Source organism: Gracilinanus agilis, chromosome 2 (genome assembly GCF_016433145.1).
Source record: "Gracilinanus agilis isolate LMUSP501 chromosome 2, AgileGrace, whole genome shotgun sequence".
Lineage (NCBI taxonomy): Eukaryota > Metazoa > Chordata > Mammalia > Didelphimorphia > Didelphidae > Gracilinanus > Gracilinanus agilis.
The window spans coordinates 274,002,623-274,028,978 of NC_058131.1; the positions used below are offsets into that span (position 1 = coordinate 274,002,623).

Sequence of the window (26,356 nt, forward strand, 5' to 3'; positions counted from 1 at the left end):
GTGCTACCTGAATTGGTGAAGAATCTCTTCTCAGGGGGTCCCCTATAGACCAATATAGTCACAGACCCGATGAGCCTTTCCATCTGGCATTATCTAAGACAGCCATTCCAGGATGGACCATTTTTCTGTGATCACCCTGGGCTAGAAAAGGCCAAAATACTGAGCCTGGACATAGAAACTCAGCCAAGAGGCCTCTAAAACCTGCCCTGATGCCTTGGACCCAAAGAAACCCTGAGGTTTGCTTTAGGCAAATGTAAACCTCAATCTTTTTGATTCCCAGAAAAATTCTCACAAGTGACTCTCACTCAAAGAGCTTTTCAAATAATTGCTTTATGAAAAACAAAAACTGTGCAATTTAGATCAAATATACATTTTCCACAAAACTAGACCTGATTGGCAGAAGCCCTTTTCCAACCCAAGCCCAGCAGCAGCCACATACTTCATTTGCTGCTCTCCCAAAGCTGCAGAGAAGCCAGGATTCCCTCTCAAATCCCTCTGGCTTTGCCCTCCCCCCTCAGTAAAAGTGCTATTCGATGTAAACTCTAGGCTACATGGCGTGGCACGGGATGCTCCAACTTTCTCTCCCCCAGATCACCGGTTTGCTCCCATTCTTCTTTTCTTCTCTGTAAACACTGATAAAGAGGAGGGACTTTGAACTCTGGACGAGGACCTCTGTGAAATCGAAGCAGCCCCAGAGAACCTCAGCCTGAAAGGCTGCCTGGCAACCCTATATTGAGGGGGGACATTTGGTCTGAGGGCCTCTCCCCCCACCGCAAGCTCCTGAGCATTCACCTGGGTGGTCTGATGGGGAAACCACTACAGATGCCTGGAAGCCCTCTCAAAGGTTTGGACTTTGTCCCTTGTGGGGTGCCAAACTAGCTATCTCTGCCATCAGATGGCATTCAGACTTAGGACAAGAGAAAATCAATGCACTCTTGCAAGTTTATTCCCCATGTCCGGCTGACTACAGTTAGCTTGGGAAGAAGACCAAGCTGTCCAATGAATCCTGCCCCACCAAGGACCCCACTGGCTAGGGGCAACTTTTCCTTGCTCCAGCTACTCTCCAAGGCCTCGTATCTCTAACAACCAGGCCAGTGGTCTGAAGGCAGGCCTGGCTCTCTTGGGTCATGGAGGGCTCAGTCCATCTCTCACTTCTCTCCTTGACCACAGCCTAAGAGGGAGCAGAGAGCATTCTGACCTCTTGAGTCCTAACACCCAACAGAGCTTTCTTCACTACCACCCTCCCAAGTGCTTCTGTGTCAATGTGCCAAGGAATTCAGGGGCCTGACTGTGCCACCTCTAATTTTAGGTCTCTGGGAGAGCTCAGGCATCACCAAAAGGGGTCTTGGCCTTTGTCGGCAGCACGGGCTGCCTGTCCATCTAGGGGGGACTTCCATAGCTCCTCCAAGTGCCAGAACTTGAGCCATAAGAGATAGGAGGGCTCATGGAACTAGGGAGGAGAAGGTTGGGCATTTTCAAACCTGCTGTGCTGAGGCGTTCCCATACCTGAGCTGGATGCTGGTGGGCAGAGAAAGGATGATACGGGTATGATGTTAACTTCAGTGCCAATGAGTCAGTCCATACAGCCCCCCAAAAGAGTGGCCCCATTCTCCCCAAAAGCCATTCATCTGCCTGGGTAAGACCTCGGGCTCCAGAGAGACAGCATCCAGTCCTCCCAGGAAGGGTCACTCACAGCACAAGACTTCACTGTTCAGTGTAGGATAAAGGAAGGGATGTCTCAGGACCCAGTGTGTAGGGAGGAGTCACAGAGGGGCAGAAACAACATCCATGGCTGTCAAGGGAAGGAATGGTCGAAGGAAGATAATAAGAAGAGAAGAGAGCCTCCAGACAGGGTGCCATGTGAAAGCCGAGGTGAGGCACCCCAGACATTCAGCAAGGGGAAGGGGAGGTCCCTCTGAGCGTCCTCTCCTACCCTGGGCAGAGGGGCAGGGGATGGTGCCTTGGGGCTACTGCTCAGGCTGTAGGGCTAGCTCATTGGTCCCATTTTCATTCAGCTTGTCAGATATCCTGAAAAATGCCTCTTTCATGGCAGAATGGCAGGTCTTTATCAACTGTGGGATGTCTTCCACCGTCAAGCCTTCCGTCTTAATTGGATCCAGGACTTCTATTTTGATCTTCCCTGGAAACAAGAAGTGCAGAGAGGGATGTGTCCTGCTATTATTCTGGACACTTGGAATAAGCCAACCTAGATGTATTTTGGTGCCTTAGGTCAGGTCTTTTCTTAAAATACCACAAAGAAGTGGGCCCTGCCTGTTACCATTCCTCCAAACCTAACAGATCCTAGGGCCTGGTTCTCACAGTCTAAGCATGACCCTCAGCCCCTATATTGCTGCCATTGAAAAAGGAGAGATCAGAGAAGGCTTGTGGCTAGATTCTAGAGTGATTCATAAAACAGAGGCTGTTAGAGGGAGAAGTCATTTAAGGTAATATCACACCTCTCTCTCACCCCTGGTATACAAAACACACACACACACACACACACACACACATGAAACACATTTGTGCAGATGCCCATAATGGAGAGGATATTTCAGAGTCCATCTGGGCACGGGCTATGCCAAGGCAATCCCCCCAAAAGCTATTTCTGGAACTTCCACCAGAAACAGGATCTCACAACTAGCTGGGCTCAGACTCAAGTCTGGTTTCCTCCTGCTTTCTCTTCTGTGGAAGCCTTGGCCAACAGGAATGAGGAAGGTAGAGATTCTACTTTTCTGTGCCAGCACAGTCCCCTATACTCTGTGTACATCCAGTGTGAAGATTCCCTTCAGCTCTCGCCAGTGGCTTGGGCCCATAATCTTTGGATTCCTCTCTCCTCCCATCTCTTAAGCATGTCCAGAAAAGATGGCAGCTGTTCTGGGTATTGGTATAGCTACAGCTGCCCCTATATACCCGATCCCTGAAGGGTCAAACAGTACTTAGAGGATTCATATGCCAAGTAGAATCTTCTATACCTGGAGACCTTTGGGACAAGGGCACGCATCATAATCTCTATGTATGGCCCTGGCATTGCACTTTAGGCCTTCCCTCTAGTGTTCTCTTGTCAAATGGCCAATAGAACCTCACAAAAAAGTCTTAGGAGGGAAAGAAGCTGAGCAGGACTTGCTGACTCCATTTGACAGATGAGGAAATTGAGGCTCTAGAGCTGGTACTTAAATCCTAGCATAGATTTAGATTAGGAAGAACCAAAACTTTAAAATAAAATAAAAAATTTTTAAAGTATGTATAACCCAGTAGAATTGCTTGTCAACTCTGGAAACGAGGAGGGAGACAACAAGAATCATGTAATCATGGAAAAAATTTTAAAAATAAAATAAAATAGATTAGGAAGAACCTCAGAAAGTAATTAGTCCAACTTCTTCATTTTATAGATGGCTTAAGAAGGTTACGGGACAATATGAACCCAGGTTCTCTGGCTCTGAAGGCAGCTGCTTTTCCCACCACCCCAAGATACCTCAGCTTTCTCATTTTACATTCTTCTGGAGGAGGAGGAGGAGGAGGAGGAAGAGAAGGAAGAGGAGAAGGAAGAAGAGGAAGATTCCCACAAAATCACACACTTAGAAGGGGCAGCTGGGTGGCTCAATGGATTGAGAGCCAGGCCTAGAGATGGGAGGCCCTAGGTTCAAATCTGGCCTCAGGCACTTCCCAGCTGTGTGACCCTGGGCAAATCACTTGACCCCCATTGCCTACCCTTACCACTCTTCTGCCTTGGAGCCAATACACAGTATTGACTCCAAAACAGAAGGTAAGGGTTTTTAAAAAAAAAGCAAAACACACACTTAGATAATGACAGAGCTCAAACCAGCACTGAGGTACCCTCACCCCAAGTTCCTTACCCTTTACCACACTGGAATGAAGACTCATTGGTCAAGTAAAGTATAGCTCACAGACTGATCAGACAGTCAAAGAGAGCGAAAAAGACAAGATATATCCATTTCCTTTGGATTAGAGGAGTGAGGCCCACCTTCTTTGGCCTGATCTCCCAGGCAGGTTGTGTACTTAAAGATGTTAAGTCACCTAATAATCTGGGGCCATGGAGTGCCAAGGGGTCCAGAATCACTGGGGGCCTTCTTTATTTCTAGGGATTTCTGGGCAATAGGCTTCCTTGATCTTCTCTGGTACTCCACCTCAGGAAAGGTATCCACCCCTTTAACATCAAGCCTGTTCCAATCTCACTGGTTCTAATCCTGGACAAAGAAAGTTTTCAGTAATAAGGGATGAAAGGCAGAAAGGCATGGGGTCAAGGCCTAGTCTGTGCAAGTCTTCTTTCCTTCAGTTTCCTCACCTGTTAAATGAGGGACAACTGGCCCTACTACCACCCTTCCCAAGGATATTTTTAGCAGATGAGTATGAAAAGTGCTTTGTAGAGTATCAGATATGGGCTGAATAAAATTGCCTAAAGAACTAAAAGTCCTGTTCCACCTACTTCTTTACTGGGGACCAAAGGATTCTTTTCCTTTTAAAATATAAAATGCTTAGGGCAGCTAGGTGGCTCAGTGGGTCGAGAGCAAGGCCTAGAGTCTGGGGGGAGGATGGTCCCTAGGCTCAAATTTGGTCTCGGATACTTCCTAGCTGTGTGACCCTGGGCAAGTCACTTAACCCCAATTGCCTAGTCTTTACTGATCTTCTGCCAATACGGCCACAGTGTTGACTCTAAGATGGAAGGTAAGGGTTTTTTAAAAAATAAAATACTTTCAAGTGATCCAACTTAATTCTTTCTTCTTTACTGAACCCAGCTCATGACCTGCCTATTTGTAGCTTCTGAGTATAATCGAGTCGTCAGTACATACTGTACAAGAGTCAGGATTCCAAGCCCAAGCCAGAGTGGTCAGGTTCCTAGCTACTGTCCATGTCGAGTCAGCACTGTGCCACTGAATATTAGGTCCCTTGGGAAAGGTGAGTCTGACACTTTGTTTAGCCTCCAAGTTATAGAGAAAGACTTCTGAGCCAATCTTCAAGGGCCCAGGAAGGACAACTAAGGAGAAGCACAATTCCGTGGAAAGAATACTAGTCTGGGAGCTTAAGGTTCTAATCCTACCTCTGCCACAAATCAAGCTGTGTGACCTTGAACAAGCCAAGTCCCTTCCTTGGGCCTTCATTTCCTCAACTGTAAAATGGAGGAAGGAGGGAACTAGGTGACTTATTTCACCATCACAAACCCCATCCCCTAAGAGATGGGGAGAGAATTTGAGTTGCACTCCTCTCAAGTACCAGTTGGAGATTCAAGTTGTCCTGGGTCAGTGGGCCTACCTGGGGGAAGCATGAGAGCAAAAACCTTTCTCCAACACTTAGTACAGGGGCTCAAAAACAAAACCAACCTTATTGTTGGACTGAAGCTCAAATCCTGAGAGCTTCCTTCAGAACAGCTCAGGAAGGAAAAACAGAATAAGAAAAGGAATTAAGACAGAGAGGCCACATTCACATATACAGCCAAGGAGTCACATGAAGTACCTGATGTGAAGATTTTCTTCTTTGGTTGGTAAAAGGAAGAGAATGACGAATATACCACAGGAATGATTGGCACCTAGGAGTGAGGCAAACAAGCCAACAATGAAAACACTGGATTGAGACAAGAAGAGGAGACTCTCACAGTGGGACAGACTAGATGTGGCAAGCCTCCTTCCCTTTGGCCTCAGGCATCCCTCTTAGGGATACTCCCTTGGCACTAGGCCCAGGGGAACTACTCATTTATAAGGTTCAAACTACTCCCTTCCCCCAAGGATAAACCTGAGAGAAAAAGCCTAGCCCAGCCACCCAGTCTTTACTTGCTGCCAAATAAAACCGAATACTACCATCCTACCCCTTTCCCATATGAGTTCTTCCTTGGCATCTGTGGAGGAAAGCCAATGGAAGCTGCTGAGGTGATAAATAAGATCATGTGCTACCTATGCCATTTCTAGACCTCTCTTAAGGACTGTCTGCCTGAACGGTCCTAGCCCCTCCAGAAACAATACCCTGCTTTCCATCGAAAAGATTTTCCCACCCTCAGGAACCCCCCAGCCAGATGAAGAAGCTTTAAAAACAAAGCTAATAATGGAGTTCACTATCTTATGACCCTTCCACAAGAGCTGAGAGGTAGACAAGAAGCCGTCTGCTGCTGGGACATCAGAATCTGAACAGTCAACTCTGGTCCAACTTTTATCCGAGGTTCAGTCTTTTTCTGACTCATCTTGGGCCTGATCTCCAGCCTCCTTTGGGGAATGGGATGGCACCCTCTACCTAAATGATGATTGTTCTTACCCTGGTCATACCCTTCACATCCCAGTGATTATGAAACCCTATAGGTCATCACCCAAATTCTATTTCCTTTTCTCAACCCAACCACCAACCAATTCCTCATTCCAGTCTCCCTCAATCCTCCCACCCCAAAGTTTCAATGAAACATCACCCAGCCCTTTCACTTCACTCTCTGGCATGCCTGTTTCATGGGCAACTAATTTCCCTTCATCTTAAATCTTTTCCTCCTCTATTTCTTCTAACTACTAGTTATTACTGAAACCTGGCTCCCTGCTAATGACAGAGCTTCTCTGGTAGCCCTTTTAAGTGCCAATTTATTTCTGGTTGCATCCTCACTCATTTCCCTCAGTTCACTGGTCAAGCCAGGAGGGCTAGGATATTCTTTGCTCCTCATTCCCAATTCTAGGTTCTCTCCCCATCTATCTCTCAATCACTTCTCCTCCTCTGAGGTTCATGTTATTCATAACTAGCTCCCAATCAAAATCCTAGGAGCTGTTGTCTAAAGATCTCTAAGTCACTCCCCCTTTCCTTCATCAATGAGTTCAGTACATGGCTCACAATTTTTCTCCATTCTCCAGCTCCTGCTCTTAATTTCTTTTAAACCCTTACCTTCTATCTTGGAATCAATACTGTGTATTAGTTCCAAGGCAGAAGAGTGGTAAGGGCTAGGCAATGGGAGTCAAGTGACTTGCCCAGGGGCACCCAGCTAGAAAGTGTCTGAGGCCAGATTTGAATCTAGGACCTCCCTAGGCCTGGCTCTCAATCCGCTGAGCTACCCAGATGCCTCCTCCTGCTCTTACACTAGGGGACTTAAAACATACATATAGCTCCCCCTCAAACTCTAACCATTAAGTTCCTCAGCCTACTCAGGTCCATGGACTATAATCTCAGTTCACCTTAGTCACACCAAAAAGAGTTACACCTCTGAACTTTGTCATCCATGAATATACTACCTCCACAATCAAGAACCCTCAAATCCTCTTATTTTACAAAGATCTCCTATTACTCAGATGCCTTCTACCACTATCCCTTCCTTCACCCATCTCACATGAAGAGGCATATTTCTCCTTTCAAGGCTAATCCCTCTATCTGTTTAAATGATCCCATTTTTTTCCAGTGTCCTCTGATTGCCTCCTCTTGCACCCCTACTCTAATACTAGTTTTCAGTCTTTCCTTATGTACAGGCTCATTCACTAGTACCTATACAAATACCCATGTCTCCCCAATCCACAAAAATGCCCTTGCTAGATCCTTTTATCCCAGCTAACTATTGCCCTGCATCGCCTCTTCCCTTTGTGGCTAAACCCCTTGAAAAGGCCACCTACAACAGGTGCCTCCACTTCCTCTTCCCGCAGTCTCTTCTTAGCCCCTTACAATCTGGCTTCTATTGGAATTGCTCTCTCTGGCGTTACCAGTGATCTTTTAGTTGCCAAATCCAGTGGCCTTTTCTCATTCCTCATTTTCCTTGACTTCTCTGTAGCCTTTGACACAGCTGATCACTCTTTCCTCCTTGATATTCTCTTTAGGTTTTCAGGCCACCATTCTCTCTTGGTTCTCCTCCTACCTATCTGACTGTTCCTTCCCAGTTTTCTTTGCTGGATCCATCTCCTTTAATCATGCCCTTTAACCATAGGTATCCCTCAGACTTCTCTCCAAGGCTTCTCTCTTCTCCTTCTATATGATTTCCCTTGGTGATCTCATCAGTTCCCACCAACTCCTATGGACTTCATGACCATTTCTATGCTGATGGTTCTACTTAGTGAATCACCCCAGACTCTCTAGTAACCTCCAGTCTTGCATTTCTAACTGCCTTTTTCAGACATCTCAAACTAGAGGACCAGTAGACATCTTAGATGGAATTCATTATCTCTCCTCCTATATCCTCCTCCCTGCCTCCTACCTTCCCCAATTCTGTAGAGGGTAACAACATCTTCCAAATTGCCCAGGCTCAAAATCTCTCTCTCTCTCTCTCTCTCTCTCCAATCTATTGCTAATGGCTGTCAACTTCACCTTTGCAATATCTCTTAACTATGCCCTTCCCTCTCCTCTGACACTGCCACCACACAGGTACACTCATCAGTTTACACTTAAGACTATGGCAATAGCCTTTGTGCCTCAAGTCTCTCCCCCACTCCAACCCACTGCCTATTTGGCCACTAAATGCACATCCAACCATGTCACTCTCCTAACTCAATAAATTTCCATGGCTCCCTATTGCCTTCAGGATCAAATACAAAATCCTCTACTTGACATTCAAGCCTGTCAGAACCTAGCTTCCTCCTTCCTTTCCCATTTTCTTATACCTTACCCCCCTCGCCAAGTACACTTGGGATCTAGTGACACTAACCTCTCCTTGCTATTCTATGAACAAAACATTCCATCTCTCATCTGGTTCTTCTCCCATGCCTGGAGTTCCCCTCCCTCTTCAGTTCTGCTTCATGGCTTCTTTTAAGTTTCAACTAAAAATCTGGTCTCCTTCAGAAAGTTTTCTGAATTCCTCTTAAGTCTAGTGCCTTCCTTCTGTTAATCATTTCCTACTTAGTCTCTATATAGGTTGTTTGTATATGTGTGTTTGTCAGACTGGGAGCTCCTAGAGGGCAGGAGACTATCTCTGCTTCCTTTATATTTCTAACATTTAGCACGGGTGTCTGGCACATAATAAATGTTTAGTGACTGTCTCTCCCATTTCTAGAGGAAGTATTGAGAGAGTTGACTGGCCAGGAATTAAGTTTTGAGATTTTGAAAGCTGTGGGGAGGAGGAAAAGCTGGCTCCTTTTGTCCATCAATCAAACATTTAGTGTATGCTGTGTTCCAGGCACTAAGCTAGGCACTGGAGATAAAGAGACAAAAATAATACTGTGTTCTCAATTGCCACAACTGCCTCTTCCTTCTTCCTCACCCCAAACCCTACCCTTCCCAAAAGATGGCCCTTAAAAAAAGCCTTTCCCCAACTTGCCCCCAAATGAATCACCTGGGCCTGGACAGCCACATAAAAGGCACCCTTCTTGAATGGCAATATGTTATAACTTCCATTTCGTGTGCCCTCAGGATAAATCCACACTTTTAGCTGTCACAGAGGAGAGAAAAAAGAGAAAAAATGTTTATCTCTGCTATTACCCCTTTGAAGATCCCAGAATTCTAGAATCTTAGCTTTGTGAAGAGACCCCAAAGACTCTCTTGTCCACACTCCCACCTTCTGCAGGAATCCCTTCCAAAGCATCTGAGATAAGGAGTTAGTCAGTCTCTGCTCGAGCACATCAGAAAAAAATGAGGTTCAGATACTAACCCCTCTGCAGTTTTACTAAGGTCACATGCCTAGTTAGTACAGAGATAAATCCAGAACCCAGTGACCTCAAGTTCTAGAAAAAGAAATGTCCAATTTCTACCATGTCCCACCTCCTCTCTGGTAAGGTCCCCTTTGACACCAAGTCAGACTCACATTCTCCTTAACCAAGATGTCGCCCACTTCCCCCATCACTGACATGGCTGTGCTTGTCTGCTTTCTGTTGATGAAGATAACACCTCCAAGGTACATGATTAGGCCCACAGGGCCTGCGAAAACCAGCTCTCGCTTGGCAATCTGGATGCAGTTTTTCGGGAGGATCTCCATCATACCTAAAGCCAGGGCAGAGTCACCAAGAGAAAAGGAAAGAAACATTCCATTCTAGAAACTCCCTGGCACAGCAGGCTCAGAGATCGAAATAACTGTTCTGGGTGGAGAGAACAAAATGAATGAACAAGGAAGGGCATGGAGATGACAGGGCTTTCACACCAGGGAAGATCTTAGAAATACTGGACAATTCAGATGGGCTATAGTTCAGATTATATGGAGAGCAGAAAAGCCATAAGAGGAAACATGAACGTTAACTATGGCCAAATTGTAGGAGGGACATTTAAGTCAAACTAATGTGTTCAAGGGTTAAAAAAAAAGTCTCAAGCCAGTAAAAAGGCCCTTTTAAAATTTTTAATTAAAAAAAAAAAACCCTTATCTTCTGTCTTAGAATCAATAATGTATATTGGTTCTAAGGCAGAGTGGTAAGGGCTAGGCAATAGGCGTTAAGTGACCTGCCCAGGGTCACACAGCTAGGAAGAGTCTAAGATCAGATTTGAACCTAAGACATCCCGTCTTTAGTTCTGACTCTCTATCCACTGAGCCACCTAGTTGCCCCCCAAAAGGCCTTTTTTGTAAAGAAGAATTTTTTAGGAGGCAGGAGGTTATAGGTTCAAATGTGACTTCCAACACTTCCTTGCTATGTGACCCTGAGCAAGTCACATAATGCCAATTGTCTAGCCCTTACCAATCTTCTGCCTTGCAAATGATACTTAGTATTGATTTTAAGACAGAAGGTAAAGGTTTAAAAAAAATTTTTAAGTGATTAACTTACTAATGATCTCAACAAATCCAATCAAATACATAAAATATGATGGAATCCTTAATAAAATCATCACTTATGAACTACATTTTTGTGAAAGGAAATACACAATTTAAAATTTTATTTGCTTCCCATCTCTTTTCATGTTCTAGAGCAGCTTTGATCTCAGAGGCCAGAGCTGCCATTAAAAAACTTGTATACAAAGACTCAAGAAAACTAACCTAAAGATCCTGGCTCCTTCCAATGAGCAACCTTCTTCGTCCCATCCAGATCCAGGCTCCTTTTTCTACCTAAAATAGCTGTTTCCCTTAGCAACCCACCTCTCATTTAAGCTAAGTAGTTTGTGAAATGTGGGCAGGGAGAACTTGCTAAAAAGCAGTTTGTAAGCACTGTTCTCAATTTTCCTACCCTCAACCCAAAAATCCAGGAGGGCCCAGTTTACCTATCATATCCAGGATGCTCTGGTGGTTAGAGATGATGACACATGGCTTGTCATCACGCAGCTTCTCCACACCGTGCGCCTCCAACCGAAGGCCATAAAAGTACTTAAAAACTCGGACAAATCTCGTGACGATACTATAGGAGAAAGGACAGTGACTGTGAGTTCCTCCACTCCCCAGAGACAGTTCAGTGGATAGAGCATGAGAACCTGCAGACAGGAAGATGCAAGTTCAAATCTGGCCTCGGACACTTACTAGCTATGTGACTCTATGGACAAGTCACTTAACCTGTTCTCTGTTTCCTCATTTATAAAAGGGAGATAATAATAGCATCTCTTTTTCCCAGGATTGTAAGGATCAAATGAGATAATAGTTGTAAAGACTTTGGCACAGTGCCTGGCACAGGAAATGCTATATAAATGCTGGTTGTTATTGAGTCAAGTCATTGAACCTCGGTCTGCTTCCATTCCCTCAACTATAAAAAGGGGATAATTATAGCAACTACCTTAGAGTTTTAAGGTCAACTATTAGTGATGTGTCTGGTAAACATTGGGCACTTAATAAATGCAATTTTTCTTCCTTCTTTCCCTTTCTTCTTCAGGAGAGGCCAAAGCAAGAGACCAGTTTGGGGTAATGGGGCTAAGACAAAAGCAGAGAAAATAAATAAAACAAACACAAGTTAGAGGACAGAAAGGAGAGACACACATATTATACTGGTACTGAGATTCAGTGTACTGGAAAGAATCATGGATTAGAAATCAGGAAGTCTAGATTCTAATCTTTGTTCTGCCACAGACTTCACTGTGTGACCCCAAAGTTCATTCACTTTTCTGGGCACAGTTTTGTCATCTGGAAAATGGACACAGTAATATCAATCTTGTAGGGGCAGAGGGGTGGGGTAGAAAGGTGGGAGAAGAGATTTTATTTTCCTTGTTCTAGCTCCAGGGCCTCTGCTGACTCTTCCATCAGGGTGACAATTTGACCAAAGGAAATTTGAAGGTCTTTTGGAGCCAGTGATTGTGCCATCACATGTTCATTTTAGGAAGCAGCATGAATTCCTCAACTATCTCAATATCACTGAGCAGTTACCAGAGCTAGAGGGAAGAGAGGATTCAGAGGAATAGTGGTCATGGGTGAGATTCTGCTATACCTATGTTGGTGAACCTATGGCATGAAGGCCAGGGCGTGCTAGAGAGGGAATGTCCCCCGCCCCTACCATGTGCCTAAGGGCATTTCTCACATCCTTGCCCTTCTGCCCAGCAGCCAATGGAAGCACTTCCTCCCTCCCCTGTCTAGGGTAAGGCTCACATATGGCGTGAGAATTGCAGTTTGGGTATTGGGTTTTTAAAAGGTTTGCCATCATTGCTCCTCCAGGCAGTTCTGGGACAGATCCAAACAACTGAGTGTGATGATGAAACAATAGTCAGTGGAAAGAGCCCTGGCTTTGGAGAAAGAGGCCCTGGGTGCAAATTCTGGCTTTGCCACTTCTATCTTTCTGATCTTTGGCAACTCAATTTATTTCTCATGGACTCCATTTCTGCATCTGCAAATTGAGGAGGTTGGCCTTAGATGATTTCTAAGGTTTTTTGGGCAGCTAACCCTGAATGGGATAACAAAGGTTTGGACAAAACTGAAAAAAGTGAATTATAACAGTTTCTTAACCTCCAAAGCCAATGAACAAATGGGACGTTGGGGCTGGAAGTAGTGTAGAGATTTTGTCTTTGGGAGAAAAGAAACTTAAATTGATAGAAAGGGGAACTAAGAATGTGGGTAGCCTAACATTCAAGTATCCCTGTCAGGAAGACCAGAGTTCAAATCCTACCTCAGGCACTTACTAGCTATGTGACCTTAAGCAAGTCATTTGACCTTTGATCTACCTCAAATTCCTCTCTGATAAAATGGGGATAACAATCGCAACTGTAACATCACAAGTCAGTAATCAATGAAACTCAAAGAGGAAAAAGAGTGAAATCTTGTCACACAACATTTTTTTTAATCCTTACCTTCCATCTTAGAATCAATACTAAGTATTGGTTCCAAGGCAGAAGAGTGATAAGGGTTACAGTAATGGGAGTTAGGTGACCTGCCCAAGGTCACACAGCTAGAAAGTGTTTACGGCCAATTTTGAACCTAGGACCTCCTAACTCAAGCCCTGGCTCTCTATCCACTGAGCTACCTAGCTGTCCCCACTCAAATTTTTAATCAGTGAATGTCACACTTTCTAAAAAAAATCTTCTAATAATTAGAGCTGTCCAAAAATGGAATGGGCTTCCTTGAGTGGTAAAGCCCCTACATCTTCAAGCACATTTTAGATGACCACTTGTTGGGGATGCTAGATGGAGCTAAGGCCTTGGACTCTGGAACATTAAATCTTGATTCAAACACTTACTCTGTGAGACCCTGAACAAATATTTAACTTCCCTGTGCCTCAGTTTCCTTATCTGTCAAAAAGGGGGGGGGGGGGACACTAGCATCTATGTCACTAAGTTCTATACGGTAAGGATCCAGTGAGATAAGGTATAAAGCTCTTTGCAAATATATTAAAGCACTATATAAATACTAGCTATTTTGTAGAAGGGATTCTGGATTGGATAATAGGTTTCGGAAGCCCCTCCCTAACTTTGACATTCTGTGATAACATCTCTATCCAGGCATGGTGAGACAACTGGATTCCAGGTAGGGTCCAGAAGAAAAGAGAACTCTGATCCCTTTCCAACGGAAACTACAGTCTTATTTCTGCCACAGACCTGGAGGCAGCTGGAATAATCATGTCTAGCTTAAGGGTTATCATCCAATGGGGGCGAGGAGGGCTATACTGGTTGCAATGGTCCTTGTAGTTGTGTGGATCATGAGCTCCTGTATATCAGGGATGGTGACTGGACCTGAGATTTCCCTGGTCTACATAATTCCTAGGAGGAGGAAACATCACATTTCCAGACCAGGGAAATCTTAGGTCTAGTCCCCATCTCTGATATACATTTGCTGCCATTAGCACTGAGACATTTAGCCACTTCCCCAGGGTCTCGCACACACACAGTATATACAGTAGAGGCAGGACTAGAACATGGGCCTTTTTGGTTCTGAGGCTGGCTCTCTCTATTCACTATGCCATTCTGCCTTAAATGCCCACAGAAATGTCCATTTTTAAAATAGGGTTTCAGGGTTCGGGTAGGTAATGATTCTCCTGGATCATCAGGACTTCTGGGGCTCTGGAAAGAAGCTATACTATTGTTTACATGTAGTAGGCCTTTTAGAGGAAAGGAGCTATAGTCTGATCTTGAAAGGGAAGGGCAGCAGAGATACAGAGATGAGAAAAGCACGACCTTCCAAAGAGTCTCAGGGGACAAGGAGTTCCTTGGGGTTCCGTTGTTTCAGTTATGTCTGACTCTTCTTGATCCCATTTGGGGTTTTCTGGGAAAACATAAGGGAGGAGGTTTGCCATTGCCTTCTCCAGCTCATTTTACAGATGAGGAAACCAAGGCAAACAGAGTGAAGTGACTTGCCCAGAGTTATACAGCTAATAAGTGTCTGAAGCCAGATTTAAACTCAGAAAGTTGAGTCTTCCTGACTCCAGGCCCAGCACTCTATCCACTGAGCCATCTAGCTGCCGCCTTATGGTCTTCTCAGGTTTTAAATGTATAGAATGAAAACCCATGTGCGACATGTCCTACTCATATGAAACTGGGCACTAACTAAGAGAGGCCTGGTAGCAAGTCCTTTGGCTACACTACATAATTCCTCCCACAGCAGGGAAGCTTATCGTTCCTTGTCTAATTTTGCTGGGTAGCTTTTCTGCCAGTTTAATCTGAATAATTGGACATTGGCCTGAAATACAATTTTTTAATTCCTATCTCTGTTACCAGATGATTTATCTGTACTTCTCAAGAACGTTGGCACATTCTCTTTTCTTCCTCAAAAGGTTCAGTGACTGGCTCAGTCTCTCTTTGTCCTAACTCCAGCCCTGATAGTTTAGTTAGGGGATGGACTTCAACATATCTATTTCTCTAATCTACCTTGGCTATCTCATACAAAGACAGTCATGTCCTTGACATTACCATCATCCAGTACAACTCTACTCCCATATTCACGAAATGTGCAATTATTTTATCTGGTCATAATCTTTTATTGCTACATCTTTCTTTCTGCATTATGCCTTTTAGCCTCTTCTTCATCCTCACCATAAAGTCCAATCCCTCAACCACTCGGAGTTCCTTCCTAAGGGATCATCCATCATCCTTGCACTAGTGACACTCTTTCCTTTATCTCCTTATTATCAACTGTACTATTTCTCAACACTGTTGATTGTGCCTTATAAAACCCCAAATTTTGAGCCCATGAAATCTTGCTATTAAACCAACTACAAGTTTACATAATCTCAACCAGGCCTAATTTCAGCAACACATTTCTAATTAGTTCACTCTCCTACTCACCATATTTGCTAGTCTGAATCTTGTCATCCCTCTTCAAGTGTCCCAAGCAGTGATGGGCAAACTTTTTAAAGAGGGGGTCAAAGGAAAAGAAATGCTCACCTGTCAGTCTGTTTCTAAGGCAACTCTTTCAAAGTTTCATAGTATTGTACCCTACTCATTGTATTTGTCAGATTAGGAATGATGTCTCGAGGCCAGATAGAACATTTCAGGGCCCCCCCCAACCTGGCCTTCGGGCCATAGTTTGCCCATCACTGGTTCCAAGTATCACTTCCTTCCACCTTCTCAGCTGAAGGTTTTTGCTACATAATTCAGGAAAAAAGACGGAGGCCATTTGATATGTGTTTCTCCCTATTTACCTCTTCCTCATCTTACATCAGACACGTACACCCATCATCTCTTTCACCCTTGTCTCGAGTAAAGAGGCAACCCTTCTAGCCATGAAAAACCCCTCTGTGTGTACCTTTGAGGCTATCTCATCATCCCTATTAATCTCCAACCTCTTCCTGTCCACTGTCTCTAAACATGCCTATGGTCTTCTGCATCCTTAAAAACCCTCATTTAATTCAGCTACTCTGCAAGTCACTGGTCTATATCTCCTTCCTTTTATGGATAAATACCTTGAGAAAGTCTTCTATGCTTGATTCATAGACTTGGTTTTTGCTTCCTCCTCTTTCTTTCCTCTCATTCTATTCTAAATCTTTTGCAAGTCTGGCTTCTCATCTCATCATTCAACTGAAACTGTTCTACTCAAATAACCAAAGATCTCTTAACTGCCAAATCCAATGGTCTTTTCTCAATCTTCCTCCTCCTTGACCCCTCTGCAGTCTTTGACACTGTTGATCATCTTCTCTTCAACACTTTCTGCAGTCTAGGTTTTGATGACACTAATCTCTTGATTCTTTTCTTACTTTTCTGACCTCTCTTTCCCCAATAAATTGTGGGTATCTCTAGGTCCTCTTCTCTTCCCCCTCTACTATCTTAGTGATTTCATCAGTTCTCAAGGGTTCATGGATCTTGGATCTTTTTTATGTTGAGATCTATTTATTTTTAGTTCCAACCTCTTTCCTGACCTCCAATCTCAACTGCCACCAACAGAATTTTATATCTTAAACTGGAAATCTTATAAGCATCTCAACATGTCTAAAATGGAACTCATTATCTTTCCTTCCAAACCCTTCTCACCTCCCAATGGCTATGCTGCCGTGAATAGCATCACCACCCTCTTCAGTTACCCTAGATGTCATCTTTGCCTCCTTCCTACTTATCTCACATATATAATCTATTGCCAAGTCTTATCATTTTTACCTTTTCAACATCTCTCCTATACGTCCCATTCTTCCCTTTCAAATAGCCACTACCTATCACTGTCCCACTGAGACTATTTTAATACTCTTCTGGGGGGTCTCCTTGGCTCAAGTCTCTCCCCACTCCAATTCATCTGCCATTCAGATGCCAAAGTGATTTTCCTAAAGCACAGACTGAGCCATATCACTCCCTGATCTGATAAACTCCAGAGGCTATTTTTTGACCTCCAGGATATCAAATGGAAGATTTTTTTTCTTTTGGCATTTAAAACCCTCCACCAACCCAGCCACTTTCTACCTTTCTGGTTATCTTAAATTTTACTCTGCTTCATGTACTTTGCCATCCAGAGACCCTGGCCATTCCTCAAATATGATATCCCATCTCTTGACTCCAGACCTTTCAACTGGATTTCTCCTATGCCAAGAAAATTTTCTTTCTTCCCCTTCACATCGTGCCTCCTAGTGGAGATTTTGTTTTGGCCATTCTTCTCTTTCTTCCATTCAACTAGTGCCTTTCCTATGAGATTACCTGCTTCTACAGTGATATATCTTGCATGTCATTTCCCTTTTTAGAATGTGAGCTCTTTGAAGGCAAGGTCTGTGTTTTTGCCTTTTTTTACTTTTTTTTTGTGCCCCTCATGCTTAGTAGAGTGCCTGAAACATAGTAAAAACTTAGTAAATTCTTGCTGACTAACTGAATTGCCAATAGACATATATCTGCTTTGACTGAAAGAGTACGATTTGAACACAGTTCTCTTTTGTCTACAAATCCAAGATTCTTTCCATTGTACCACACTGGACTCAAACTAGTCAGCAGCAGCTAGCTTAGAAGATGTTCAAAGTCACTCTTAATGATGACCCTTGTCTTTTAGTGTCAAGTAGGGCTTGGGATAAGACTATTTACACAATCAAATAAACCATCCAAATTATTGTTCTTTCCTGGGAAACAGCACAAAGATCCTCTCTAGAGACTCTGAATACATTCAGAACTCTTAGACTAGCCTCAATACCTAGGAACAAGAAAGGAGTCCCTACAAAGTGGGAACACGGGAGGAAGAAAATAATTCTTTCTCCCTGCCCCTTGGCATCCAGACCAATGACACTTATCCAAACCTCCCCCCCCCCAAAAAAAGACCCCTCAATTTGGTTCACTTTCTAGATGGGCCATTGGCTATCTTCCCTCAAGGGAGGCAACCTAACAGCATCCTCTTGTACCATGATCCTTAGAGAAAGGTAATCTATTTCTAAATAGATTTCTAAAGTTAATAATTTCTATGAGCAGAGCTGATAATCCTCCAGTGTCTAACTTTTCTAACTCCCTTTAACTTAGATACATAGTCAACTGACACTTCCTAGCTGTGTGACCCTGGGCTGGTCACTTAACCTCCACTGCCTAGCCCTTACTGCTCTTCTGCCTTGGAACCAATACACAGTATTCATTCTAAGACAGAAGGTAAGGGGTTAAAAAAAAAAAAAAAAAAGGTTATATAAGGTCAACCAGTAGTGAGTGGCACTGTATCTCATCATAGATATGGAGACGGAAGGGCCATTGGAGTTCAAATCTATTATTTTACAGATGAGAAAACTGAGGCCCAAAGAGCTCCCTCAGATAATAAATAATAGAATCTGCTTCTGAATCCAAGCTCTTTGATTCTAAATCCAGTGATCTCTTCCACCGTACCATCACATGTTCTAGGCCCCATCCCATCGCCACCTCTGATGTAGTGACTGGTATCTAAATATCTTGAAATACAATACACAAGGCCTACGGACCTAAAGCTGGAAGGGGCCTTGGATGGCATCTAATAAATCCTCACTTACAAATGAGGAAACTGAGAAACAAGAAGGTTAAATGTCATGCTGTTTCTTGTTCCCCTTCAAGACTTCCTTCAAGACTCAGCTCTTCTCCCTCCTTCTACAGGCCTTTCCAGGTCTATCCAGCCCACCGGTTAATGCCTGCAAATCATCTGTATATATCTTACATGTGCCTAGAATTTACATGGTATCTCTTCAATGACACAATAGGCTTCTTAAAGGCAGGGACTGTTGGTTTGTTAAGTTTTTGCTTTTTTTTTTTTTTTTTTTTTTGTCTGTCCCCTCAGAGCTCAGCAGAGTGTCTGGCACATAGTAAGTAATTAATAAATACCTGCTGACTATTTGAGCTTCATCTTTTTTAGCTAAAGTCTTTGAGTGAACTCTAGAATCCACAGAATAGATTTAAATGGGATCAGGGAGAGAGGGAAGAAAAAAGTAAGCTCTGATTTGGAAGGGTATGTATGGAATAGTGGGAAAGGTATAAAAATAAGAGGTAAGAAGGAATTTTTTTTTCTCATAAAGTTGCCCAGGTTGGCTCTGTCTAGACACCTCAGTTCCCTGGGGGGTGGGGGTGGGGGCTTATATATATGTTTTTTAATCCTACTTCCTGTCCTAGCAACAACTCTAAGATAAAAGGGCCAGGGGTAGGCAAATGGAGTCAAGAGGCTTGCCCAGGGTCACATAGCTAGGAAGTTTCTGAGGTCAAATTTGAACCCAGGACCTCTCATTTCCAGGCTTGATACTTCTTCTACTGAGCCATCTAGCTGCCCTCAGAAGTTGTGTTCTTAAGACAGAGAAGACTAAGTCAAATCAAGAATAAGCAAGCAAAGAGGCCTCTTCTTTGGAAGATGTGTGAGACTCATATTTGGACATCGGCCTAGAAGACAACTCTAACTATGGCCTGCTCTCGGTTTCCAGTTTGGATAGAACCCATTGCTTAAACAAGGGCAGAGATCCTGTCTTGCAAAAGTGTATTACTGGCCAGAAGGGGAAAAGGGCTAATGGGACTGGAGGAAAGGAGAAAATATGAAGTTATTCCTGTTCGGTTCCAGAAACTAAGCCTACAGCAGAACTCAATAAGACTAACCCTATGTCAGTCTCATTAAATCATAATTAAGTCTGACTTTCTTAATAGGACTAGAAGTTCCATGAAGGAAAAGTCTCCTTTGTGACCCCACATTTTTAGCATGACTGCAGTAAAAGCAATCACTCATGAAATCTGTCATTTAACTTGGCCAATCTCTCTGACATAATAGCTAGCCTGCCAGTATGGATTAATCCTAAAAGTATGCTTTCCCAGTACCTTTTGGGACTCATCTAATTTGGGTTAGAATCCAGTTAAATAGCTAAGGAGCCCTTAAGGGCTGGTTTAGAGGGCACTTTAATATCATACCACTTCCAGGAAGGTTGAGCAGGGAGGGTGAAAGGTAGAGCAAGGAGGACTAGGGGGAAAGAAAAGATCTCCTTCCTTCTGATTTGGTAGACCAGACCAAGAAGGAAGGATGTATGGGGCAAGAGGTATTTTGAGAAGAAAGAAAGCTTGCCCCACTGAACAGAGCTCAAACCTCTTCATGATTCCCTCTTTTTGAGACAACGGAGAGTTCCTTATTAAAGAATCATGCCTATAGAGGAGTCATTCACTCCTCAGGTTTGGCAATTATAAGGTTTAAAAGCTTCTTCTGGGCAATATCTGGGATGGTGGAAAAGAGTTCTGGATGTGGACAATGAACTTGGGTTCAAATCCCAACTGCCTCTGACTGTGAGGGTAAATCACAATCTCTCTGAGATTGTTTCCACATTTTAAGATAAGGAAAATACCAGAAGCCTTTGACCTTGCTGCCAGGGAAAAAGATCAGAGGCAAATGCAAATTCCCCAGAGAAGACACTCTGGAACAAATATTCAAAGGCGAAGAGAAAGGAGGGGGAAGGACCCAGAAAGGGCTAAATTTCTCACTACAATTGGCCTAGGGCATGGGCCACTCAGTTCAGTACAAGCTCAAGCCCAATAATGGAATCCTTGAAGTGATGTACCTCAAGGGCTTCAATCCATACAACCTCACAACTCCTACTCTCCAGGCTACCCTCAGGCTGTAAAGCCTCAGGCTCTGACCTCAGCAAACTTCATCCTCTCCTCCCCTTCTCCGAGACTAGCTTATCATAAAACTCCTCCAGCCTTCCCTTTCTATGGCAATAAATGGCAGCCCAAGGACTTTTGAATGAGACTATCTGACCTAGTTCCCCAAAGCAGCCCCTCAACTGAAAACTTAAAGAGATTAGGGTAACCAAGGAAGGTTCTACCTTAAAGGAGAAAAGGAGGAAGCAAATTAGAAGCCCTGAAAATCCCACCATTAAAGAAACTTATTAACCCTCAATTTCCATCAATTTAGCACATCTACCAAAGGAAACTGCCTGGCACAGAGCATGACTAAGGGGGCAACAAGACGAAGTTTTGTGAAGGGAGGGAAGAAATGTGAAAGAAAGAATTCAGCAAAAAAAATTTTTTAAAGAAAGAAAAAGAGAAAAAGAAGGGAAGGAATGAAGGGAGGAAGGGAGGGGAGGGAGGAAGGAAGGAGGGAAGAAGGGAATGATTCAGAAAGGTCTGGAAGTAGAGCATTATCTGACCAGGACATTGAGTAATGGGTAAAGGGGTAATGGGTAATGGGTGGGGTGGGGGGGGGGGGCGCTTGCATCCTCCAACTAAGACCGGAGGGCATATAAAGACTCCAGAACCTAGTGGAGGAAGAAAACACAAATTTTTGCTTAGGATCCGTGGGGGGGTGGGGGAGTGGGGTGAATGCCACAGGGCAGGTTACAAAAATTAACCAGCCATTCTCCCAGTCCCTTTAGTACAGGCCAGAGTAGGCAGGAAGCCTTGCAGGGTAGTTTAAAGGGTACAATAGAGTTCTTTGAAGTGCTCAGAAGTATCTCACCAGGAAGGGTTGGGAAAAATAGAGAAATTCTCAAATGAAGGCCTGGCCCAAGAGCAGGACTCTGAACCGGTAACTGACTGATTTCCCCCTTGGATATTTTGACTCCCAGATTCCCCAAGATTCAATACTTAGCTGGAGGCACCTCTAACAGGAGGCTTTTCCTAATTGATCCTCCCCCCATCCTCTGAAATGATCTCTATAATATATTGTGCACTGCCTGTATTCATGTTGTTCCCCCATCTCCCTCAGTAGAATTTTAAAAAGGCTCCTTAAGGTCACAGACTGTTCGGGATTTTGCCTCTGTAATCTCAGGGCCCAGCACAGGGTCTGGAACAGAGTAGGGATTAAACAGAACTGACCCACTGCCTTTATGCTGATGCAGTTTCAGGCCTCTTAAAACTGTTATAATCTCTCCCCTATACACGCCCAGGTCAATGCTCCAGAAAATACCTCTGTGTATGGACTAGTTCCCAGGTTCAGTGTGCCCTTCCCCTAAATCAAGTAGGTCGGGGAGAAGCTTAGCAAGTCAGACTTAGACTGGACTTGACCAGTAACAGTTAAGCCTGGCTTGTGGATTCATTAGATTTCTATCAGGCTAGACTCCAAATAACAGCTTTCTAAAACAAGGATGGGAATTTGTTCAATTTAGGGTATTTAAGAAGAAAAAGTAAGTCTCTGGCTCTCCTTATTAACTTGATAACAGGGACTTGTGCACAGCCCAGGAGTACTTTTTTATAACAGATAGAGAGAGCACTGGGTTTGGAGTCAAAAAGGCCAAAAGTTCAAATCCAGCTGCAAACATTTCCTAGCAGTGTGACCCCAGGCAAGTCATTTAACCCAGCCTCAATTCTCTTAACTGTAAAATGGGGATTAACAATAGCACCTTCCTCAAAGGGTTGTTGTGAGATCAAATGAGATATCTGTAAAGCACTTAGCACAATTCCTGGTACATACTAGGTGCTTAATAAATGCTTACTCCCCTCCACCACCACCACCACCACCATGTTTGAGCTAATGCCTGGGAATAAAAAGAAAGGCAAAAGACAGTCTCTGCTCTCATGGAACTGGCATTGTAAGTACTTAACAAATGTTTGCTGAACTGTCTGAACTCTGAACAGCCAATAACATTGGTACAACAGTTCTTCCAAGCCAACAGGGCATGAGTCCACTATAGGGTGACCATATCTGCCCTGGTAAAAAGGGGATCCTTTTCACTAAGTTATTCCAGAACAGAAGCCCGACAAAAGGATGTCCCTGGGAAGTCTCTCAACAGTAGCCCTTTTCTTTTCTGGAGGAGCTCTGGAGGGGTCACAAGATCTATTCTCAGAGGGCTGCTGAGTGGAGGTTTGATGATGTGCTTACTCACTGAAACCAGCAGGACTCAGGAGAACAGGAAGATCCTAGCTAAACTGAAGAAGCCAAGTATAGCTGGAAAAATCACCCGACTGGGATCAGGAGGCAGCTCTGCTACACACTCCAAATGTGACCCTCTCTCACTCTGGGCCTATGGTTTCATCTCCCCCATCTGTAAAACTAGAATAGACTGGGGGGGGGGGGGGGGAAGAATTAGGTCGGACCTGACTAGCTGAAGAGACTGAGAAGAGGAAAGCAAGGCTAAGGTAGGATCTATCACTTCTTCATAGGGACTCTTGCTCAGCCACAGTCCATGAGGCAACATGATGTGGTAGATCAGAGTGCTAGATTTGAGTCTGAAGCCCAGGTTTGATTTTAGATTCTAGCACCTTTTACCTGGTGTGCCTTTGGACAAATGAAGACTTCTGTTGGCTTGTCTTCTCTTCTGTCAATTGAGGGTGATGGACTAGATGGCCTCTAAGGCCCCTCCCAAATCTAAATCAATGGTTCTATGTGACCTTAAACAAATAATTGCTTCACCCTTTTGGGCAGAGGTGTGTTGGCAAATGTTGTTATAATAACTGGATCTCTGGAGGGGAAAAAAATGTACCCAAGAAACATTTTAAAGTTCATTTTTAATTACTTAAGATTTCCTCCATTGCTTTTTAAATTCTAGTACAAAGGTGCTAAACTTGCTGCTCTTAAAACATTTGAGTATGTCTGAATCAGATTAAAATTAAACTGGGATATGTTTGGGGGTTTTGGTTTTATAAGATTATTGACTTACAAAAATGAATAATATGGAAATATGCTTGTATAACCCAGATTGAATTGTTTATCAGCTCCAGGAGGGAGGAGAGAAGGGAGGGACACAATATGGATCATATAACTTCCAAAAACTTATGTGGAAATTTGTTATTAAAATAAAAAAATCCAAATTTTAAAAAATGCAACTGGGAAATGTTAAACAAAGTAAATAAAAGTGCAATAAAAGAGAAATAATGTTAGTTTGTGGTTTTCAAAGTCTCTATTTGAATTTAACATCCCATGGTCTATCCTAAAACAATATATCAAGCCCAGATTTGTAGCACTTGCTAATTTCAGAAGTCTAAATGCTCACAGAAGATGTAACAATTGGCTCCAAAGAGCTAGTTTCATCTGGCTCTGTCCTTGTTGGTTTCCTCTTCTGTAAAAGAAGGGAGTTGGACTACAAGGTCCCTTAAGATCTCTTCCAGTGCTAGATCCCTGATCTGAGATGACCTTAAGCAAGTTACTTCATCTCCTTAGGGATCTTTCATCTGTCAAATTAGGGGTTCTTCCAGCTTTAAACTCGTGATCTTATGGATCCTACTGGGCCAACCCAGCCCAGCACCCTGCCAGAGGAGACTGGCCAGAATGACTCCTCACCTAACTGTGAACAGATGCCCCAACTGCAGAACTAATTATTATGATGATGATGATAAAAATAATAAATGAAACATGGATATCACTTTAAGAACTGCAAAAAAAGGGTTTTATACAGAGGACTCCAAAGAAAGAAAGAAATGTAGTAATAGAAATCCTAGAACTTTTTCAAGGCCAGTGAGACAAGAAAAAGAAGAAAAAATTTTCTTTTAAAAAAAAAAAAAAGGCACAATGCCCTCCAGTCCATTCCTGAAATCTCTGCTGCTCTACCTAGGCTGCAGGAAGAGTGCTGATCATTCATTGGCTCTTGGAAATTTTACTGTTCTCAGGTGATGCCTGATTTGGGATGGGAGTGGCACCTGGACTACAAAGAGTAGTCCTACTGTGGTGCCTAGCCTGGGTAAATCAACCCAAATGGCAGTTATGATTGACTCTTGCAGGAAGAAAATTCCAGCCCCACTTTTTTCAATGAACTTGGAGCTAATGAATTTTCCCCAAACTCCCCCACTGTCTCTTCCTCAATATACTTCTTGAACACTAATAAAGAAATAGATAAGCCTTCCCCAGGGGAGAAGTGAAGGAGGTCTTTTAGATATTACCATTCTTTCTCTGAACCCAAGAAGACCTGGGGAAAAGGGCTGTCCCAAGCCCCTTAAAGGGGAGGGGAAATAAAGAGACTCTAGGTCCATGCCTAGAGTCTCTAGCTTTCTCCGCTTTCGTGCCTTTCACTGGCCTATCTTGGTGCACCCTCTCCTCTTCACAGCACCGAATAGGGAATCTTCACACTAAGGACTTGTAAGCTTTAATACCACTGAACTCAATTCGTGTGTAGCCTGGGGCAAGTCACTTCCCATCTACTTAAGCCCCGTTTCTTCCACTGGGAAAAAAAGGTGTTTTGACTGGATGATTTCTAAATTCCCTTCCAGCTCTGGTATTCTAAACTGGACCAGGAAACTGCCCCACAGACAAGAACCCAGACTAGTACATCTTCCTTCTATTTTAAGGGGGGCACCCATCTCCCACTCTTTCTTTCCTTGGGCCAGTGGGAGGAAAATGTTGCCCTCTGCCTTCCCTTCCCAGTAGTCCTCTGCTTCCTACCCCCAGGGGTGCAAAGAGGGTTACTAGGGGTGGGGGTCCTCGGCAGATAGGCAGGTTGAAAGAGAGATGGTTCAGACACAGTTCAAGGGGGGGGGGATTATGACGAGTTTCTCCTGTGACCACGACGCGGTCTCTCCCCCGACCCCTCCCGAACGGGGAACCCCCGGAAGAGCCGAGGAGAAAGTTTTCAGCTGGCAGGAGAGGAGGAGGGGGCTCAGGATTCGCCGAGGTACCCACCCCTACCCCCCACCTTAGTCGTCAAGGCGAGGAGTCTCCAGGAAGCCCAGACAGGCGGGGCAGGAAGAAGGGAAAGGGGAAAAAAGAAAGTTAGAAAAGCGGAAGGAGTTGCCCTGGAAGCCGCCGCACTGAGTATGCCCGCTGCGGGCAAAGCTCCCGGCCCCCGGTCCCCGGCCCCCCGAGCAGTCCGGTGCCCAGCTTGCCTCATGTTGCGCACGGTGCGACCCCTATTGACCAGGAAGCAGACCACGGAGGCCACCGTGGAGGCCACCAAGCATATCAGGCAATAGGATCCGATCTTGTAATAGAAGTTGACAGTGCGGCTCAGCAGGGGCAGCGTGAGCAGCAGCGTTAGCAGCGCCCCGATCCACATATCTAGGGTGGCCATGCTGGCCTCGGCTCCGGTCGGCTCGACGGGCTGGAGCGCTCCGGAAACGCGCGCGTGGAAGACGCGCCGGGGGAGCCAGGTGTGCCGGCCTGGGGGCGTCGGCGGGGGCCCCCCTTCTCCCCTCTCTCAAAGGGGAGCGCCCCGCGCGCTGCGACCCGGGCCGGGGATGTCCTGGCTCTTCTGCTCCCCCCCCCCCCCACCCCGACGGGCCGGCCGGGCGCTGCTCTCCCTAGGTGCGGCCGCGCGGCTACCCCTCCCCCCACCCCCTCCTCTCCCCTTATTGCATGGGAGGAGGGGCAGGGAGGGGCGGGCGCAGGCCGCCCCTGGGG

General features: G+C 44.5%; 1 protein-coding gene across 1 annotated transcript; it reads right to left on the minus strand.

Annotated features, from left to right (window-relative positions):
• Positions 1 to 311: 311 nt before the first annotated feature.
• AGPAT2 (1-acylglycerol-3-phosphate O-acyltransferase 2) lies at positions 312 to 26,184 on the minus strand. The gene is made up of 6 exons (XM_044663940.1): positions 25,843 to 26,184; positions 11,071 to 11,204; positions 9,695 to 9,870; positions 9,227 to 9,322; positions 5,470 to 5,542; positions 312 to 2,140 (listed from the first exon to the last, which is right to left on the minus strand). Exons 1-6 carry the CDS (start codon positions 26,025 to 26,027, stop codon positions 1,968 to 1,970), a joined length of 837 nt encoding a protein of 278 aa, XP_044519875.1. The 5' UTR covers positions 26,028 to 26,184; the 3' UTR covers positions 312 to 1,967.
• Positions 26,185 to 26,356: the final 172 nt, after the last annotated feature.

What these genes read in the sequence shown, in the direction of transcription:
- AGPAT2 (XM_044663940.1), bottom strand. Translation starts at nt 26,027, where the DNA reads ATGGCCACCCTAGATATGTGGATCGGGGCGCTGCTAACGCTGCTGCTC. An exon ending in ACATCTTGGTTAAGGAGAAT is followed by an intron (nt 9,323 to 9,694) that starts GTGAGTCTGACT and finishes CCTCTGTGACAG; the next exon opens with CTAAAAGTGTGGATTTATCC. An exon ending in GAAGAAAATCTTCACATCAG is followed by an intron (nt 2,141 to 5,469) that starts GTACTTCATGTG and finishes TCTTGTTTCCAG; the next exon opens with GGAAGATCAAAATAGAAGTC.